Source organism: Sinohyriopsis cumingii, chromosome 4 (genome assembly GCF_028554795.1).
Source record: "Sinohyriopsis cumingii isolate HCF-2022 chromosome 4, ASM2855479v2, whole genome shotgun sequence".
In the NCBI taxonomy this organism is placed as follows: domain Eukaryota; kingdom Metazoa; phylum Mollusca; class Bivalvia; order Unionida; family Unionidae; genus Sinohyriopsis; species Sinohyriopsis cumingii.
This window is the reverse complement of record NC_142964.1, coordinates 98,756,481-98,778,094: the sequence shown is the minus strand read 5'-3', so window position 1 is coordinate 98,778,094 and position 21,614 is coordinate 98,756,481. Positions and strand designations below refer to the sequence as shown.

The following is a 21,614-nucleotide window of genomic DNA, read 5'->3' as shown; positions in this document are numbered from 1 at the left end:
GTGCGTATGTGTGTATGCATGACCCCCAGCCCCATAAAACTGTGTAATGGTGTGTTGGATGATTAGTAATGGCATATACATTACCCCTTTCCATTTGTATGTTCAACGGAAAATTGGATAGTAAATGTAAGTATGTTAGTTAACCTAACACAAGTGGTGGAATGATTGCACTTACTACTTAATAGAAACCGTATCCCGAGTATATTGGCTGACATGGCTTTCCTGGCATTCACAACAAATGGATCTTCGGGATTACTTTGGGAGTCAACCTCTATGCCAAATCCCGTACTGCATATCACATCCAGCGTAAAGGCTCCAAACAAGCTGCAAGCAAAGTTGGGAAATGTCATTTGAATGCTCGGTAGAAATTTTATTACACGCTAGCAATATTTGCATACGTAAGTCAGATCATAAGTGACATGGCCTAAGTAAACATATATGATAATAAAGAAAATAGAACTTGATCGTAGCAATCTTAATATTAAACTTTGCATGGAGCGCTATCGGAATCTATCCTTGCTATTTCATTTGGAAATTAAAAGCACAAAGCTGAATCTTTATATTCTATTATAAAATAGTTGTACATGGAAAATAACATAGTCCAAAAGATGTTACTAAGTCTGCTGATAATACTGAAGAGGAGAAAAATCAGTGGTTTATAACGTTGTAAACCACGCATGCGCAAGCAACGGCTTGCGGACCGCATCGGATCAGTGACGTGGTTTTATCCCGGTTTCATTGTACATCACACGGTGCGGCTTTAACAAATGCTGTTCACGCCGAGCTCTGGGGGAAGATGCACATGCCTCCTTTGCTTTGTGATATGTGTATATGTGTTTTTACAAAATAGGCTGAATTTTCACAAAACGTTAGCTATAATATTCCTAGAAAATGTATTACACCTCACAAATTTCGGAATCTTTCAACAAAAGTCATAATGAGAAGGACTGCTTATTCAATGGTATTCCGAATCGACAGGAATAAGTCAAAAGTTATTAAGCTTCTCTTCTTTTTATTCTGTATAGACAAAATAATAGGCAAAAGTACCTACTTAAAACACGTACCTTTTCATTTCTACAGATTTTCCACCTTCTGACATGTTCCTTGCATTTCGGGTCAGTTTCTCCAAACATCGAGATATGAGGGGCGTCATCTAAAACCAGGTACAGTGAAAGCATAAGTAAGAGATATACGAATAAATTATAGCTCTTCACATGCATATGTGGTATTCAGAACACACTGAGTGTTTAAGAGACTAAATTTAAAATAAATCAATGAACTGAAACACTTGCAAGATTGAAATATTTTGATTGTTTTAGTAAAAAGAGGGTGATAAAACAATCACATATATGAAATACTTTAAACATCTGTATATGTGTGTATCTGTTTATGTCGCTGTTAAATTGTATACCAGATGAGCACCATTTTCATTTAAGACCAATTGGACATCATAAGAAGTCTTTTTGTGAAAATGCAATACTTTCTATTCAAGGTACGAGGAAATGACAAGATTTTCATATGGCTGCCATTGCGACTATATTGGACGTCAAACCAGCTCAATTTTCTATTGAGACCAATTAGGCATCACTGGTCCCTGTTGATATGGCCATCCATGCATGAGGAGTAACAATAACAATTTTCATGAAGGATGTCCGAGCAGCACTTTCATTTGGAACCAGCTAGCATCATGGGATGAATATGTGTATCAAGCTTCATGGCAATTCCTAAGTAGGTAAGGACGAGTAGCATAAAATAAAACTTGTGCTAACGGGCGGACGGATGGACATTGGCACCAGAAATATCATCCTTCTGTCTGTCTGCCCTTTCGTTCCTTCATTAACATTCATCGTCCTAATTCACTGGAATGAAATTCGCGAAACTTGTAAGTTATCTGTCCATACGTAAACCATGAACAAGAGGGATATCATTTTTGGCATCCTATCCTTTCATCCCTGTTTGGGATCAAAGGTCAAAATGTCGATTACTTTGACCTAATAAACTTTCAAAAACTTTGTTTATGCATAGTAGCAGAAACATTATATTTTAAACGGATTTTGGTTTTTTGATACCTGGGTTAGCTCGAACAATGGATGGAGCTCTGGTTTGAACTGATGAAGCAGTAAGGATCTCTATATCCTATAAGTCCGCATTAAAGTAACATATATGCCTTGTTATTTTTTTGCTATATCGCAGACCCACCCCTTCTCTTTCTGCAATATTGTCCAAATATTCAAGCACATAAGGCATGCAAACTTGGACAGGCTTACGAACGTGATTCTTCCACTGGTAATTGCTATATATATGAATACTTCTTGAGTCTTGGTAGGAATTATTATTATTATTATTATTATCAACGTATTGTGCTCGTCTAATGTCCTTAGCCCAAACTTAGGCCAAAGAAATTTTTATATAGCTATATGGATAATACACATTTGCTGGGAGGATAAAACCCATCTTTAGTTGTACTTCGCAGTTCCGACCCCGACACTAAACAAACATGTTGTTGCTACATTTCGAGATGTTTCATGTGATATTTTAATCTAAATTTGTAACTACATTTTGTTGATTTACATTGCCAGTCTAATAAAGTAAATAGTTCAGGGTTTTATTTTTCTTGGCTTCTGTAAATATGAAAATCAAAGCATAGAATGTGCTTCTTAGTATTTAAAACTTTTATCCTTTCAACGGTGTATATATAACCTCCGTTTCCAAGGTAACATTGTAACATATACTCAGAAAAGCTTGGGAAAATTGAAATGCTGTCACCTAAAATTCATGTTCAACTTTTCGGTTGTTTCTATCCGACGAGGATGCAGGCTGTAGCCAAGAGAAGGTTTTACGCTGCGAATGATTTGAGTGATGACGAGGATTCTAGTGTTGCCGAGTAGTAAGTGATGCCGAGATGACGAGAATTCTAGTGTTGCCGAGTAGTAAGTGATGACGAGGATTCTAGTGTTGCCGAGTAGTAAGTGATGCCGAGAATTAGAATGCTTAATGTTATACGTATTCATCACACAGATTTTCTGGGGAGACAGTGAGTTTTTATGTTGAAAATTATTAGTAGATCGAATACATTGTAACCTCTTTCATCCAATGACAAGACGTACCGTTCACTACTCGAGATTTCCTTTGGTATCATATTGCAAAATTCCATGCATGTTTTGAACGTTTACTTACATTTCCTGTTATTTCACATTTTTAATTTATCTCTCTAAATCGCACCGTGTTAAAATAAATCTAATGACAACGGTGTTTGTTAGCCTACATTTGTATTTAGTTGAAACGATAAATAATGTTTGGAGCAAAAACAAATATGAATGCTAAAAAACATCAAACAACTTACATTTCTCATTTTGCCAGAACTAAATGTGGGACTTAGTGTTGATCGTAGGAATTTCCAGTGTTCCCCCAGAGCCACATTTACTGCGGAATCAAAGAACTCGACATCTCGGAAAGATTGCTATAATAATAATAATAATAATAATAACTACAGAAACAATAACACGTTGAAGCTGTGACATATTTACTGAGCATCATACTAAAACAATGATATCGTGGACTTGAATGCACAGTTACGTAAGAGATGATAAAAAGCACACAAATGAATATTTGTATATAGTACATGCTCTTTTACTACTGTTGAAATCATTTTGTTTGGTACTTGAATTCCTAAGCTATGAAATTCCATTGAAAATATTTTAGTTTTCAAGAATATTATTAATAGACGATTCATGTTGCATTTTTAGATACATGACAGTTCAACTGTCTAGCACCTTCTCAAATGAAGGAGACAAAAATACTGTTGCTTAAAGGAAGTAAATGTGTCTCAAAAAGGAAAGAAAAAATGTTTGTGAATATTTATTATTGTTTCTAATATGTTTTAAATACAGAAAATCAAATATTAGTAAATGAATCGAGTAACAACTCACCGCTCTATTTGTAAATTCTGAAAATCTTCTCACTAATATTTCCTTGATCATTTCCGGGTCGGTAATCAACAGCTGAGGCAAGTTTCCAAAGAAAGTTCTAGATAATAATAATAATAATAATAATAATAATGTCATCAGCAACAATACTAATGACAACAATAATGAAACTATTATTTAGAAACAATAAATATACATCACAGTGAACAGACATCAGAGTTATTGCCGCAGCATGACATTGTGTCATTCAAAACGTATCGACATTTTCATTTCAATAAAATGTCTTAATCACAAAGCCTCGTGTGGATGAAAGTAAGATATATGTGCCTAAATTACCTGTAGGCATAAGTATATGTTCTTACACAGGATCAGTAAGAATGTATGCTGCATATCTAACAAAGACAATTTTTTTTACAGGCCTATAGTGTAGGACTGATATATAAATAAGTAAGGTTTATAATCTTGCAAAAATGATTTTAGGGGCAAAGGAAACAACATTGCCAATAATATGAAAGCAGTAAACCTTAAAGGATGGATTTTGTTCGAAATTTTATTTTAAAAAATTATAAAATAAAAGCTAATTCAACCTTGAAAGTTATTGATGGTTGCCATTTCAAAGTCAATATGAGTTTTATGAGTGTACTTTGGTTATAGGGATATCAAGGAATCACATCTAGATATGTTTTGAAGAAGCCCATATGCTTCACCTTTAGTTCCGTGCGGACAAGACACCAATATATTGACCTCAGTTTCCTACTTAGGAACTAAAGTCAGTAAACATTAACTCTGCATGACCGCTTGTCGGTACTAAAACGGGTCTTCATTAATGTTAATTGTCGTTACCAATAAAGCGAATAATAATAAAACGTGTTGAGAAAGAGAGATGGAGCAAAAGATCAAAATGTACCCAACATGTCTTCCATATTTCTGCATCAGTCTAAGATCGGTCTCTTTCAATCCCTGTCAAAATTTATAACACTGTGTTTCTTTTCAGATTTAACATAACTTCTATCATACATTTTGGCAAACAAATTGGCTACCTTTTAATTGGTTAGAAAACAAAATGATAGACAATTCATTTTCTTCAATTTTGTACATCAAAACTTATCGATGATATCATGTTCGACCTAAAACCATGACTTTGTACATCATAACGTATCGATGATATGTTGTACCTAACCATGACTTTATACATCATAACTTATTGACGATGTCATGTTGTACATAACAATGACTTTATACATCATAACTTATTGACGATGTCATGTTGTACATAACAATGACTTTATACATCATAACTTATTGACGATATCATGTTGTACATAAACATGACTTGATATATCATAACTTATCGATGATATCATCTTGTATCTAACCATGACTTTGCACATCATAACTTATCGATAATATCATGTTGTACCTAACCATGACTTTATACATCATTACTTATTGATGATATCATGTTGTACCTAACCATGACTTTATACATCATTACTTATTGATAATATCATGTTGTATCTAACCATGGCTTTGTACATCATAGCTTATTGATAATATCATGTTGTACCTAACCATGGCTTTGTACATCATAGCTTATTGATAATATCATGTTGTATCTAACCATGACTTTGTACATCATAACTTATCGATGACATCATGTTGTACCTAACCATGACTTTGAAGATCATAACTTATCGATGACATCATGTTGTACCTAACCATGACTTTGTACATCATAGCTTATTGATAATATCATGTTGTATCTAACCATGGCTTTGTACATCATAACTTATCGATGACATCATGTTGTACCTAACCATGACTTTATACATCATAACTTATTGACGATGTCATGTTGTACATAACAATGACTTTATACATCATAACTTATTGACGATATCATGTTGTACATAAACATGACTTGATATATCATAACTTATCGATGATATCATCTTGTACCTAACCATGACTTTGTACATCATAACTTATTGACGATGTCATGTTGTACATAACACTGACTTTATACATCATAACTTATTGACGATATCATGTTGTACATAACAATGACTTTATACATCATAACTTATTGACGATATCATGTTGTATATAACAATGACTTTATATATAACTTATTGACGATATCATGTTGTACATAAACATGACTTGATATATCATAACTTATCGATGATATCATCTTGTACCTAACCATGACTTTGTACATCATAACTTATCGATGATATCATATCGTACCTAACTATGACTTTGCACATCAAAACTTATTTACGACGTCATGATGTACCTAAAACCATGGCTATCATCCTAGCTCACTCATAATATATTATTTTCAGACAGCAAAGTGATTTTCAGTAAATAGAATTTAGTGCATACATTTTGTTTGTTTGACGATAAGGGTGGCAGAAGAAAAAAACTTTCATAAAGTTATCTTGAGTTCTTAACGTCATTCAGTGGTATTGCATCAGATTCCGGAAAGTCACTTTTTGTTTTCTGTTGTTTTTGTTGTTTTCCATTAATTTTGCATGAACACAAAAGTTTTAAGTATGTCGTAGATCTGTCAATAGTAATATATTTTCAATGTTCATATATATATATATATATATATATATATATATATATATATATATATATATATATATATATATATATATATATCTTTTTAGTAGTGATATATATGTATGCCAAAAGTAATAGATTTTCAATGGTAATATATATCAATGATAATATAGTTTCAGTGGTAATATATGTCAACAGTCATCAAGTTTCAATGGATGGTAATATATATATATATATATATATATATATATATATATATATATATATATATATATATATATATATATATATATATATGAGTCTCAATTGACATGATACATATGTCAATAGTAATAGATTTTCAATAGCATTATATAGCAATAGCTCTGTCAACAGTACTAGATATGTTAATATCCTAATGAAAATATGTCTCTGAAGTATGACATGAATTTAATAATTATGCAACAGCAGAAATTTATTCAATTATTTAACTATTTTCAGCCAGGATAGGCTAAATAAGTATTCTTGTCAATGACGCACAAGTACATATATTTAGGAACAAAATAGAACAGTAACAAAGAACGCATACAATATATGGTTAATAATAATTACAATCGTAATACTTTGCCTAGCATATGTCCCTTAAATAGCACCATATAACGTATTAATAGGTATTGCTGGACAAAGTCATACAGAATAAACAGATATTATGTTCCTTCGACCTAAAATGTTGTATGTTTACATTACCATCTTAGCAATGGAAGGAATAATTCCCAAGAATGGGATTGGAGTCGGACCTGGTATACCAAGTGACCAGAAGTAGCTCTGTTTATAGACCGAGTACCTGAAATAAAATTGACAAGATGTTGTTCATGCGTGCCATAGCCAGCACAAGTACTTTTCTCTTTAATTTTATTCTCAATTTCTAAATTCTTTTTCAATTTTTCAAACCATTACAATTTTTATATGCATCCTGGTAAGAGTTTTTAAAAGACTAACGAAGAAAGAGGGGTAAGGACAGAATTTTCAGTTTATACCATTGGTTGTTGTTGGACCCCATGAAGTAAATAAAAGTAAAAATCGCATTAGCATGTAGAATGAAAACCTAATACATAAAATAAATGTGAAATCAGCATGATAAGTCTCCCATTTATATATATATATATATATATATATATATATATATATATATATATATATATATATATATATATATATATATATATATAGAGAGAGAGAGAGAGAGAGAGAGAGAGAGAGAGAGACAGACAGACAGACAGACAGACAGACAGACAAAGAGACGGAGACAGACGGAGATACAGTTTCAAAAATGGCGCCTGAACCTGTATGTGATGTTGTCAATTAGCAAAGAATAATAGTTATTACATGAAATATAAAACACAAAATGTAAACACAGATAACATTTGTAGTGCAGTCATATTGAATTACGTGCACTGTTTGTCACTGAAATAATAAAGGCTTTAATAAAAATAAGTTAAAGTCGGATACTTTTAGAGTGCTGCACATTTTTTGTCTTTGTAAAAACAGTTATCAAAGATACACACATTTCTCTGCCGGGCTACAAACATATTTAACCCCTGCTTCAAGAATACAAAAATAAGACATTACATAAGTAGTCCAAATGGAAATGTAACTTTAGTGAATAAAATGCAAAATAAATACTTGGATTAAGCAAGACATCATTTCTTTACTTTGCCTAAAAAGAACATCTTTGACTACACAGTGCATATATAATGTTTGCTATCAGAAGCTTTATCAGGAGATTAGCTACATACAGGAAATCAAAACAATATAGCCTCAAGACAAAGATCAGACTTTATAACGACTATTAACAGTCTGTACTGTTGTACGGCGTAGTGTTAGAGACTTGAGAAGACCACCATGAGCAGAGTAAATTCATTTCACAATAGCTGCCTCCGTAACATCTGTGAACCTACATAAAATGACGGAATGTAATAACTTTTCCCTGGAGATCAAGATGTGCAGGATCAAATGGCTCAGGCACATAATGATGATGCCCCAAGAACGGATGCCGGAGGTAGTCCTCAGATGGACACCAGCTGGTAAGCGCAAAATCAAACGGCCAAAGATAACATGGCGAAGGACAGCGATGACCGAGCTGGAATATATGGGTCTTTCCAGGAGTGAGGCACAAGCCATTGCTCAAGACCGATCTAGATGGCGGAAGATAGTTGTAGCCTTTTGTTCCAGACGGGACCATGAGGACTTACTAACTCATTGAAAGGGAATACTTTGTTAACAGGAGATTGAAAAATCCAATAGGGGTAGACCAAGATTATCTAATAAGCGTTAATAGTTTCCAGGCATTCGATACCTTTGTGCCTGTAGAACATTTCAATGCATGTAAAGTCTGCACCCCAACACAAACACATATTAGCATATAGATGGATCATTTTCTTATGTACCTGTACGGAAACCAGTCTGGTTGTTCTAAATAATATGAATGACGCGAGACTGTATGGCCAGCTTCACATGTTATACAAAAAATTACCGGAAAATTGTTTCTTAAATTTAAGATAACCTAAGGCACTTTTTATACCGTTCTTGTAGTGTTTCACATCCATAATGATTTGTCGGATCATTGTATACTGTAATCGGCAATAGAGTCTACGAAAGACAGATCCAATATATCTCCATATAAGCACTCAATTACAAAAGCTTTGCCGAGGAAATATAATGGCAATAATTTCTAACCATGCTGATTTTCAAGACGTTTTCATTTGCTGATCCAGTGCTTCAATGACAATGTTAGATTAGAGGTCCCAATAACAGATAAATAAAGTAATAAATGTGTATGAGTTAGAACGATACTTTCTGCTTTTAAGGTATTTCGATAAAAATGGGAAAGATAAAACATCATCCTCATCTTAAATGGTTTAACAAAGAATGTTTTTACTTGTAAGACCGTAGGTCTGAAAATTGGGTAAACATTTCCAGATAGATCCAACAGATAGGCACCTTTACTAACGTTTCCATTTCAACAGGAGTGCTTGCTATGTAAAGAAAAGAAAAGAAACAAGGACTATATTTTTGTTACACTTATCTAAGAAAACATAGAACTACTTCATTACATGATATAAAACCAAACAATTGGCAGCTGAAAAAGATGGTACCGATTAAAAATTTGTATTAAATACTGATTTAAATTTTATTCCAATAAAGATATGGACTGTTTATTTATCTGTTTACCAAACATAAGAATAATCTTCAAGGATATGCAAAAGAAGCCAGAAAACATGTCTACTTAAAGTTTAAATTTTAAACGTACCGGTAAAGAAGCTACAGACAGGATGAAAACATGACCGAATAAAAATAACGTGGACAGTTGTCTTGTACCACATACATTCATGTAAGAAGGTAGTAGTGTATTTATCGATCTTCGTGTTTAATTTTAAAACAATATTTTAAAGTTAGGAATTATTTCCTGTATACTGGAATGCTATCACCTTATTAGTAATTTAAAAATCTGGAGACAAAAATGTTTGAAATTTTTCACAGACGAAATACCTTTTTATATGATGCAAGTAAATTGCTGTCATAATTATTACATAGAGATTTTTTTATAAAGACAATTTATTTAATGACTTCTAGAAGGTGTCTACCTGTTTATCAGACTATGGACCATCTTTATACATTAAAAGCTATTTTAAACAAACTTTTCAACACCAACAAGAAACCTGTATTTTTAGCAATTACAGATTTCTTCAAACCTTTTTCTCTGGTTTTGATACCAAGAATCTTCAGGAATCTACATTATTTGGAGCATAAGAGGTAAGTGACCAAAAAAAGCAGAAAATCATCAAAAATGTGTGCTATTCATCAAAATGTAATAGTGGAGTAAGAAAGGAGACGGTTTAAATCATTTCCAATTCAACCTCTTTGTTAGCGATCTGCCAGGCATTTTCAGATGTAATAAGTGTGTTCCTTTACTTTCAGTCATATATGGGTAACCTGTTTGCTATATCCTGATGATCTCTTCTTACACTTAGAACCCAGATTTGGTCATCAAGATTGTCTGATGAATGTTGTTCAAGATGGAAGTTGACACAAATAAAAGAAAAATGATGATTTTCAGTAAAGGCAAAATAAACACGAAAATCTCAATCTACTAATCAATGTAAGAATTACCAAAATAGAATTATTAAATATTATTTTAGAAAATGAATTTTTCCGGCTGATATTAACAACCAAGTCACTGCACTAGCTATTGTACGAGGGAATGTCGTTGCTGATCCTTTAGCTAATTTAAGCAAATATTCAATAATATTTTGAATCACTGTTACCTCCACCACCTTTGTCGCTACCTCTGTTACCGCTCCCAATGGTAAGTCCTTTACAAAATTGCAAATGGCTGTCAGAAAGTGGCAAATGTTGCACATTCATCTTTTTGAGCAATTGTTTTAACCTTTCTCTTGTTTGGTTGGTACTTCTAAAGCTACTTTCCGTACATGTTACTATTTGTACTCTTTTGATTTCATGTTGTCCAAAGTTTTTTTTAATTTAAATGTTCAGCTGCATCGTTTTCTTTGGCAATGATATTTGCTATATCTGCTATCTTTTTTTATTTAAGAATGACCTATTTTCATTCATTACGTTTTTGAGATATCTATTTTGCCGCAAATGCTAAATCCCTAATTCGCCTTCTTCTAGCTTCATTAATAATCTTGGATGTTCTTCTCCAAAGTTATTTTAGATATTCTCGCATAGACTCTACTTTTATTATTTGTTCATTAAATGACTTGTTCGTATTAATTACGGTCGATTATATTTCCATACGAAGTACTATCCATTGTCTTGTTATAACTTCCAATCGTAGTAGTTATTGAAATAGTTTGGGCTTAGCTTAGTCTGGTGGATGCCAGAGGTCTCCTTCTTTTGCCCGTAGTAACCAATGCAAACATTACTGCCATCGTTGTGTCTAGCTGATTAAAAAAGGAGACGGTCTAAATCATTTCCAATTCAACCTCTTTGTTAGCGATCTTCCAGGCATTTTCAGATGTAATAAGTGTGCCCTTCTACTTTCAATCATATATTGGTAACCTGTTTGGTATATCCTGATGATCACTTCTTACATTTAGAACCTCGGATGCGGGAGGTGGTGGGTTCGATCCCCGGCCGAGTGATACCAAAGACTTACAAAAATGGTACTAACAGCTGCCTCGCTTGGCGCTCAGCATTAAGAGTTAAGTGTTAGGACTGATCGGCCTGGTGTCAAGATAACGTGACAGTCTGTGGTATGATGTCCCAATGCTGGACATCACTATAAAATTGTCACACTGCAGACATCGTAGCGATATGACTGAATTTTAAAAAAAAAGTTACGTTCAAAATCCAAATCACACACACACACACGTATTAATTACGGTCAGTTATATTTCCTTGTCTTGTTATACCTTCTTATCGTTGTAGGTATTGTGATAGTTAAGGCTGAACTTCGTCTGGTCGATGCCAGATATCTCCTTCTTTTGCCTGTAGTAACCAATGTAAACATTACTTCCACCAGTGTGTCTAGCTGCACAGGAAAATGCTAACGTTTTGCGTAGATCAGCCTTATTGAGACACAGGTTTACCATGCTCTTGTTAAAGTAGTGTTTTGAGTTTTGCAATACATACATTAGGTTTATTTGGATCATAATAAAATTCATTTGTAATCCATGTTTATTTAATTCATTCCATTTATTAACAGTCCAGTTAATTGTGTAGCGGATCAAAACGGATCTGCTAAAACAGTAGCTGTATTATTTTCTGAAACAACAGTAGGCAATTTATCGTTGTCTTTTATAGAATGATCTGGACTATTTTCTATTTTGGTAGGATTTTAAATAGCATTGTCTGTAGGTTTTCTATAATCTATTCCCACATCCGCCATTGTACATTCTTTAAAGGGGCCCCGAGTGGCCGAGTGGTCTAAAGTGCTCTCCGTTACGGATCACTGCCATCTCACCTCTGTCTGCGTAGGTTGGAGTCTCGGATTCGGCCATTGTGGGTATGTGAGAAAGCCTGCCAGTAGTTTCTCGAGGGTCGGTGGTTCTTTCCGGGGATTTCCCGGTTTCTTCCTCCACCATTAATGCTGGCCGCCATGTAAAGCCTATCGTGTGCTGAAAAATGGCGTTAAACCCAACAACAACATTCTTTAAATCAATCAAAATGAACTTTAAACTTATTTTAGTTTATTTAAAATCTAAGCAAGACATGCGCGTCAGTGCTTCGTACGAAGATGGATTAATACAAGCCTCCAACATTAATTAAAAACGAGGACAGTAACCGGAACATATAAGGAAACAGCTGGTAAATACTTAGCCAACAAGGAGACTGGACAAAATAGTTTTTAAGCAAATATAGAAAGAAGATCTCAATGAAAGGCAGGTCAACAAATCTTTTTCAGATACAATAATATCTGGAACACTATCTTTGATGCGTAAATTTCTTCCAGTTGATTGCCTAAACTAATTACAGAAAGAGTTTAATGAAGACCACAACAAACGGAACTAATTAGATATTTTAGTGGACTTTTTATCGTTTAAGTTTGGATTACCTGTTTCAGCATTAAGTGCTAGATTTATCATTTCTGAACATATTAATTTTAACGAAGAAAGCGAGCAAGTTCTAGTAGAACAGACAGTTACTTTTAAAAGTCTGTAGCAAGAAATGATATTTAGTATATATGTAACTCGAAAAATACCGTAAAGGTAGACTAAAGGTAATTTGAACATAATTTAAAATAACTTAAAGGTAACTTGATAATAACTTGAAAGTGACTAAAACTAACTTCTCAGTAACTTAAGAAAAATAACCCGAAATTTGAACCGCTGTTGGTGAAACCCTTTAATTTCAAAATAAATGTAAAAAAGCGAATAAGTTCTTGAAAGCAAACGTGAGGTAAATTTAAAGGTTCCTAAATCACTAGAGAAGGTAACCTTACATAAAAGACTTTGTACAACTCATTTAACAAGAATTTATAAAACCTGAAGCGGGGTCCCGGGTGGCTGAGTGGTCTAAGAGTTCGCGTTACCCGATCACTGCCATCTCATTTCAGTCCGAGTGAGTTTTAATATCGGAATCGTCCAATGTGGCTGTGTGAGAAAGCTTGCCAGTAAGAGCCACCATGGCTCTTACCTGGCTTTTCCCGGGCACGTCTTCACAACAGTAATACTAACCGCCATGTATAGCCTATCGTGCGTAGAAAAATGGCGTTAAACCCACAACAACAGCAACAGCAACAGCAAAATAGCAGTAGCAGCAAAATTGAGCATAAATATATATGTGTTTGTTTAAATATTAGTCCATAAAATTTCTCATTTGGTGGCAGTTCAGTTTTATCAAATCTTTCCAACGAATCTAAATGGGCCTATTTGTATGGATAAACAAAGTTTCTAAAAAAAAATCGAGAGAACTTTTTCCATTCTCTCCTATATTTCATCGAAATGTTTTAATTGATTCTGTGAATTTGTCATCCTTTAGATTTGCAGCACGTTGCTATAGTGATTGGCCCATAAAACAATATTTATCGTTGTATTATTCTCTTTACAAAAAAGCGACCGCTCCTGTGGCCTAGTGGTTAGAGCGTCCGCCTCGGATGCGGGAGGTCGTGGGTTCGATCCCGGCGGAGTCATACCAAAGACTTAGAAAAATGGTATTAACTGCTGCTTCGCTTGGCGCTCAGCTTTAGTGTTAGGACTGCTGGTGTCAAGATAATGTGACTGGGTGGGACATCATGCTATATAACTGCGGCATGATGCCCCAGTGCTGTACATCACTATACACTGCCACACTGCAGACATCGTAGCGATATGCCTGAAAAATTGTCAAAATTCCAAAACACACACACACACACACAAAATCTCTTGGGGCCGTCTTTTCCAAATTTAGTAGCTAAATATTTCTTATTGGAGATTGCTTTTTAGTAAGGAGATGAGACTTCAACCCAAATAAGTGATGTATAAATAGTCGAATTTATTTTGGATATTTATAATTCAAAGTATGATGTGGATATTCGATACCTCGATAGAGTTAAACGATTGTGATCTCTTTCTTTGTCGGCTTTTTTTTCCACAGATGTCATATATCGGTGGAATTATAATGCCTTTTTAGATTTGTTACTGAATATCATTTCAGCAGCGTTACTTGGTCTTTGCTAAACAGATTTTGAAGTTGATCCTAAATATTCATAGATTTAACTCTGTAGGCTTCTCCCCTGTAAACTATTGATTTCATGAGCGAAGCAGCCCTGCCATCCCGTTCGCTAAGTCCATACTTGTGTCAGTGTCATGCTTTTGTGACTATTTGCAGTATAAGTATTTATTAGCTTAGTGGTACTTTCAATATCTTAATAATTTTTAAAAGAGGCCTTTAGTTGATTTTGGTTGTGTTGTGTATAGCTCTAACATCAGAACCCACTTATAGGAGTTTATATATATATATATATATATATATATATATATATATATATATATATATATATATATATATATATATATATATATATATATATATAATAGTGTTAAATGTTTTATTGAATAATATGTTACTGTTCTGTAGTTCTAACCAGTAGAATATTTAAGTTCTTTTATCTTCTTTCTTTCAATTCATAAATATAGACGGATATGCAGTGTCATTTGAAATTTTATATATCTCATATATTTATTGGGCAAATGTTTATATTTACCAATGTTATACTTTTGTGACCTATACTGATATCCGTTGTTACTAGTTACATAGATTTATCGAGAATCCTTTCACTGAACCTAAATGCCAAAATTTTAAAACTCCTATTTTCCATAACTACATCTCAACGTCTTTAAAAACGTAAATAAAATCCCGGTAGGCTTTCTCCTGTAATTTCGAGACTGTATTCATGTTTCTTTTTGTTGCTGTTTTTAAACAAGTCTTGTATATTTCTTTCAACATTTATGCTGGGGATGCTTTTTAAACCGTTTTTAGTTTAATTTGCAACTCGTTTTACTTTACGTCTAGTTGAAAGACGAAACAAAGAAGACTAATATATTCCTTTCATATTTTGATATTTTTCGTATCATGCAAACTGTGTGTCATCTACATAGTACCATTTTCTTTCAATCAAAATTTTAGTAACAAAATGTTATTCTACTTTAGGGTCTTTCCAATAATGAAACAAGAGCCGATAACTGTTTCATTTTACATTTGATATATTTGGTAACTCATCCATTGCCCATTCAGAAGCTGGTAGTTTCTAGTTCGGCAAGATTCATTTTCCCTATTTTAATAGGTGCTAAAGATAGTGTACGTTAGACTCAATCAGGCTGATTTTTTTAGTACAAGGGAGCAGTCATTTTAGTTAACAGTGCGATTAGATCATATACAATTTCCGTAAGTACAATATCTAAAGAAATGTCAACCACATTACATCAAAGTAGCATAGAGGTATTCCAACATTCTCTCCACAGTTTTCAAGATTGTCATTGTGGCTACCATATTTAAAGTCCGAGCAATACCATTTTCATTTAGGCCCAACTAGATCATGAGATGCATGTCCGTGTAAAGTTTCAAGGCAATCCTGGAAATTGTTTGGGATTAGCGAAAATAAACTTGTGCTAACGGACGTACGTACGTCCGACGACAGACGGATGTTAGACAATAGATCGTTCCATAGGCTCTTTTTGTATATGCCCAGTAATTAGTCTTAAATCTACATTTTTGCTGATAGCACACTGAGCATCTTTATATAGCTTTCCACATTCACAATTTAATTTTGCTTCTTTATATTCTTATGTTATTTTTTTCCAGTGTAATACCTTTAAGTTTTCATGATATTTGCACAATATTCACATCGCGAGAGTAGCGAGGGTTTGTATATTCCATTTCACCTATAGGCTTAATTTACTTCCTTAATATAGTCTAAATTATATATATATATATATATATATATATATATATATATATATATATATATATATATATATATATATATATATATATACTACTTTGATGTTTATGACTATTTATGGGGGGGGGGCAGCTTTAGTTGGGCAACATTATATTCCGTTATCCAACTATTAAAATATTTGTCACACCTTTCTATTTAGCTAGCAAATATTTTATGCCATTCATTTGTGCACGTTTTAAAATTGTCTTATTCTTAAAGGCATCGTCTTGCTTGTCGTATAGGTAAGTCATCCTTGTTAAATATTTTAATATTATCTGAATTTGTCTCTTCTGATTTATATACTACATGGTCTCTTAAGATGACTGCTTTGATTAAATCTCTTCCGTGAAATTAGGAAGAGGGCATTAAGCAAAATTAAACTTATAGTGTGAAATCCTGACTTTCTCAACTAATTTGTAATTGGGCGCTCCATATTCATCTAATGTAAGCTGAACACGTTAACCTTTAATTCGGATGTATTTTTATTTCTTGCTCGCATTCCTTGTTGACATATCTATAGATCGACTGTAGGATTTAAAATTGTTTTGTAATATATTTGCCCATTTTCTATTTCAGTAAAATAGTTCCACGTTCTGGTGAGTTCTATTAATTCTTTCGTTTGGAGGCACAATTTGACTTTTATTTTATAAAATTCCTTTCCTTCGTTGACCTTTCTATGGTATTCTCTCTTCAAATATTTCCATAAAGACCATGCTGCTTGATGTTTTCCATTTTTTTTTTTTATTCTTTTCCGAAAGATATTTTGAAAGAGAGTAAGTTAAAAATCAGGTGTAGGATTTATTAAATAGGGATATAACAGACCTTTAGCCAGTAATTGGGTAAGTCCTGTCATACTAGTTAGGAACCCGATAGAAAACATCGTTTCGTGATTGACTATCGCCATTTGAATTCCGTGTGCAAGAAGGATGTCCATCCCCTCCAAAGAATGGAAGAAATACTTTTTAAAAAAAATCAGCAACTTTCAATACTTTATTTGTTTAGATTGCTTGTCAGGATGCAATCAGGTACCAATCAGAGAGTACGATAAAAAGAAACAGAATGTATTTGCTCTGAAAGCTTGCATGAGTTAAACACTATGGGATTTGGACTGTGCTATATTCGAGTCAGACCACTAGAGAGACTGCGTCCAGTTTATTCCTTTTGTCTTGTTTGCCTATAACAGTAGCATTCAGAAGTCAACCCAAGAAACACCTTTCTTCATGATGTGTAATCGGGACGATCGTCTGCCTATCGATTAGACATTGGCGGAGTCGAAACAAATATTCATAGATAGATGTTCTAACAAAATTAAAAGAAATATTCACTCGAGTGTCACAAAATATCGAATCAGCTAAACGAAAACAGAAACGTTCAAAAGATCAAAATGCCAAAGAACATGAAGAATTCAAAGTAAGCAGCAAATGTTGTTATATTCACCAGCCAGCAAACAAGGCCAACTCTACAAAATTGTTACAGCTGTGGAGTGGCCCACATATTATAATTACGAAAACTTCACCTGTAAAATATCAGTTGTGACAAACTAAACAGTTGTACACTTAAATCTAATGAAATTGTATATAGACCCGAATGCCTTTCCGCCATATCCTTTGTTGTTTCCATAGGCAATACGTGGCAATATTAATCACTATGACACTGTTACCTAAACTGAAGACCATCATGAAGAGGAAGAATAGATATAAAAGGTTCCGCGTCGTCTTACCCATGCCTTTCAATGACAAAATACGGTCGCAGCAAACGTAGTGCTAGCAGAAAGAAATAGTTGTTACAATGGCTGTAACCTATTCACATATGGAATAAGTCAGAGCACACGATTTCATATGGATATATAATTTGTCTCAGTGTTGGTACTCCTTTAATAATGCTTGTATATTCTTTTGCTGTTCGAGTGTCATTCTGCCCGTAGGTAAATGGATGAAATTCCAGACTATATTTACAAACACTAACTTGTGTAAGTAGGCCATTCATATAGCTCAGATATAATTCATAAGATTGCAGAATCTCGTAAGACTGTCTGATGATGAGCCACTAAAGGCCCTTAATGAACTATTTACAACTGGTACAAATGTAAACTATAGTACAATTATAAGTAACCGATTGATTATCCTTTATTGACTGAACAATTATTCATTCATTTTCTGACTTAAGATTTTATTGATCTCTTTATGCGTTACAGATGTGCATACTGTCATAAGGAGTCCCAATGTCAAACGTTTAGATACAATTCTTTATATTGAGTGTGTGGGAACAAACAATATATATTGGGTAAATTTTACATATACAATGACTGAAAACTGTCATTTGTTTGTTAAGGGGAGGGGTCACGGTGCCCCAGACCCAGCCTGATTATGACGCTAATGGTGTTAAGCTATTTAGGAATCTAATGGTGGTTACGGCGCCCAAGACCCAAGCTAATTATAGGGGGTTTCACGGTTAGTATCTCCCCTTGAAAACACCAGAGGGCATATCGGTGCAACTCACTTCCGGATAGTTCAATCAATTAAGATGGCAGATGTAGGTCAAGACAGACCGCTCACATTATGCAAGCAGGATCGATATCTCACTATCTTAAAAAGAAATAATATTTGATCAATTATTTTTACATCTTTATTTTTATTCACTAACTTGCGATGTTCCCAGCTTTCAAATAAATATTCTCTGCCCATTTCAGAACTTCATTATCTTTCCATTACTACCCTACGCTCTAGTTTGTTTTATTTGATTGTGCGAAAGTGCATCGCTGCGTAAAAAGTAAGAGCTAAGATGTATAATTCAACCAATATTAACTAAAAAATGAACACCAAGCATGCATTTTATTTTCTTGCCAATTCCTATGTATCCGTTGTGTATATCAGACTTTCTAATTACCTAGGAAACTAAAGATAGGATTGAAACTAAATAAGCTGGAAGTCAAACGATACATGTGCGGGTTGTGGATGTGATGGGGGGGTCTAATCACTTTTCGTCGCCAAGAGTTTTCGATATGTATGACTCTGGAGCGAGTAATGTATAGAAAACATAAGCAGAGACCAGTGATAATCCCAAATATAACTGTTTTTTTTTTCTCTCATATTCACCAACAAGTAAGATGTATTATCATTTTTGTAAAACTGGGGGCACAATACACTACATATATTGTGAACTCTTAAGCCGGGGAAAAAAAGTATCGATCCATGCCTACCACCTGATCTCATAATGTCTCCTGAAATTTGCGAAAAACTCACGATTATTACATTCTACATTCTTTTCTTCTTTTTCTCCAAAAAAATCCATCATAAATAGCTATCCAAGGTATGCTCTTCACAGAATCCATTTTCTATAGTATATGTGTGTGGGTTTTTGGGGGGTGGGTGGGTTAACGTAGCTTTAACAGTTTGAGTCATATCGCTATTGTCTGCATTGTGACAGCTTTTGGTGATGTTTAGCACTGGGGCATAATGCCCCATAATGCCGCGGACATGTGACATCATACACATTATCCTGACACCAGGCCGAACAGTCCTAACACTAACCTTTCAATGCTAAGCGCCAAGCGAGGCAGCTGCTAGTACCATTTTATAAGTCTTTGGCATGACTCGGCCAGGGTTCGAACCCGCAACATCCCGCGTCCAAGGTGGATGCTCTATAACCACTTAGGCCACCAGAGCGGTTGTTCTAATTTATCACCTGTGCATGTTATTGTGACGTAATTACACAGAACACTTATCACGTGACCTAAACTTTATGACAAAATGATAAGTACAACAGATTTAACTAAACTGCGTTCACTAGTGGAATTAATGACAATTTTTATCGTTATATTTGAATTAACGTTAAATGCGAAATATTTCATTATTAGGGGGCCATGGTATTATGAAATATGTATTAAAGGGAACGAGTAATTTGCATACGACCGAGTACATATATAAGGTATTGATCAACATTTTAAACATTTTCAGAATGCCCAAACGCGAACTAGATGTAAGCGCCCTTGATAAGAACCACTCGAAGCAATCAAAAGGGATGAAGTATCTTTGAAAAATAAAACCATCATGGTTTGGCAGTATCTGCTGGATTCTCAAGTCTCAGCATGATCAATACCACGTTGCAAGAAGGAAGTGGTTATAGACTAAACGACGCTGATGACTTGTTGCAAACGATCCCTTTATTTTAGGTCCAATCTCCTTATTTTTTATTCAATCTCCCTACTTGACTTATGAAAAGTTGACAGGTATGATACGCTCGAATCCTCCTTGGATAGAACGCTGACGGATGTAAGACTATTCGTTTCCATTTGATAAGTAAAGATGTATACATAAGGAGAGAGAGAGAGAGAGAGAGAGAGAGAGAGAGAGAGACTTACATAATTAATAGAAACAAGAAGGCCACTATCACCAAGAGCCAGCTTGGAATAGAAACTAGGCCAAGAACCTCCATTGTGTTCAATGCAAGAAGTCTTTCTGTCCGTTTGCTAGCTCAGCACTGCCGTTGACAAATTGATGTCTATAACCACTTATCCACTATCTCGGGGAAATTTATAGCAAACACGTATGTCATTAGTTCGCCCAAACTTATCTCACTGGGTGAGATATTGCTGGGTGATAAACTTGCATAACATACAAGACTCTATAGTGTAGTTGTTTTATCTTTAACTTAGCGGTCGTGATATATAGAGCTCCTAAGTTATTTGACTGAAGTGGGGGCAATATTTGGGTTGACAGTTACGTTATATTGTGAAATACTTTACGACTATTCAGCGTGTTGCTTTGCGTTGTGCAATGCAATAGTGAATGGACGGACTAAATGCCTCGTATCAGCAAAACTGTGTTACTTGAAAAAGAACGTTGAAAGGATAAACCACGTACCTACGCATCGCAATTTTATTTATTATATTTCGACGGAAAATAAAATTATTAAATATTTCCTATCCATGTCACCATGAAACTTAGTTATTGTTTGACATATTCCTTTATAATCTTCTATAATATTTTAAATGTTCCTACAAATTGATCACTTTACTTCAATAATTCACCAACAAACAGATTGCCCTGGACGCAAGTTATACATATATTATAGCGTATTACTATCCAGTCTGTGTCAGGTCAGGATGGTTGGATGGAAGACGGGAAGAATGAATGGATGGATAGACACGATAGTTATTTACTTGGTGGTGTTTGTATTAAAAAAAGTTACTACAT

At 34.1% G+C, this 21,614-nt stretch overlaps 1 protein-coding gene across 2 annotated transcripts in view; it reads right to left on the bottom strand.

Annotated features, from left to right (window-relative positions):
• Positions 1 to 21,017, bottom strand: part of LOC149801749 (cytochrome P450 3A24-like) — a 41,061-nt gene extending 20,044 nt beyond the window's left edge. The window contains exons 1-8 of one of the 2 annotated variants that reach the window (XM_089956077.1): positions 20,780 to 21,017; positions 9,415 to 9,511; positions 7,224 to 7,320; positions 4,834 to 4,886; positions 3,930 to 4,026; positions 3,344 to 3,460; positions 1,065 to 1,153; positions 176 to 324 (exon numbers count right to left, since the gene is read on the bottom strand). In XM_089956077.1, coding sequence (XP_089812203.1) covers positions 176 to 324; positions 1,065 to 1,153; positions 3,344 to 3,460; positions 3,930 to 4,026; positions 4,834 to 4,886; positions 7,224 to 7,320; positions 9,415 to 9,494 — 682 coding nt within the window. In that variant the 5' untranslated portion in view covers positions 9,495 to 9,511; positions 20,780 to 21,017. The remainder of the gene's footprint in view (positions 1 to 175; positions 325 to 1,064; positions 1,154 to 3,343; positions 3,461 to 3,929; positions 4,027 to 4,833; positions 4,887 to 7,223; positions 7,321 to 9,414; positions 9,512 to 20,779) is intronic. The other variant, XM_089956078.1, reaches the window with a different exon arrangement.
• Between the last annotated feature and the right edge of the window lie 597 nt (positions 21,018 to 21,614).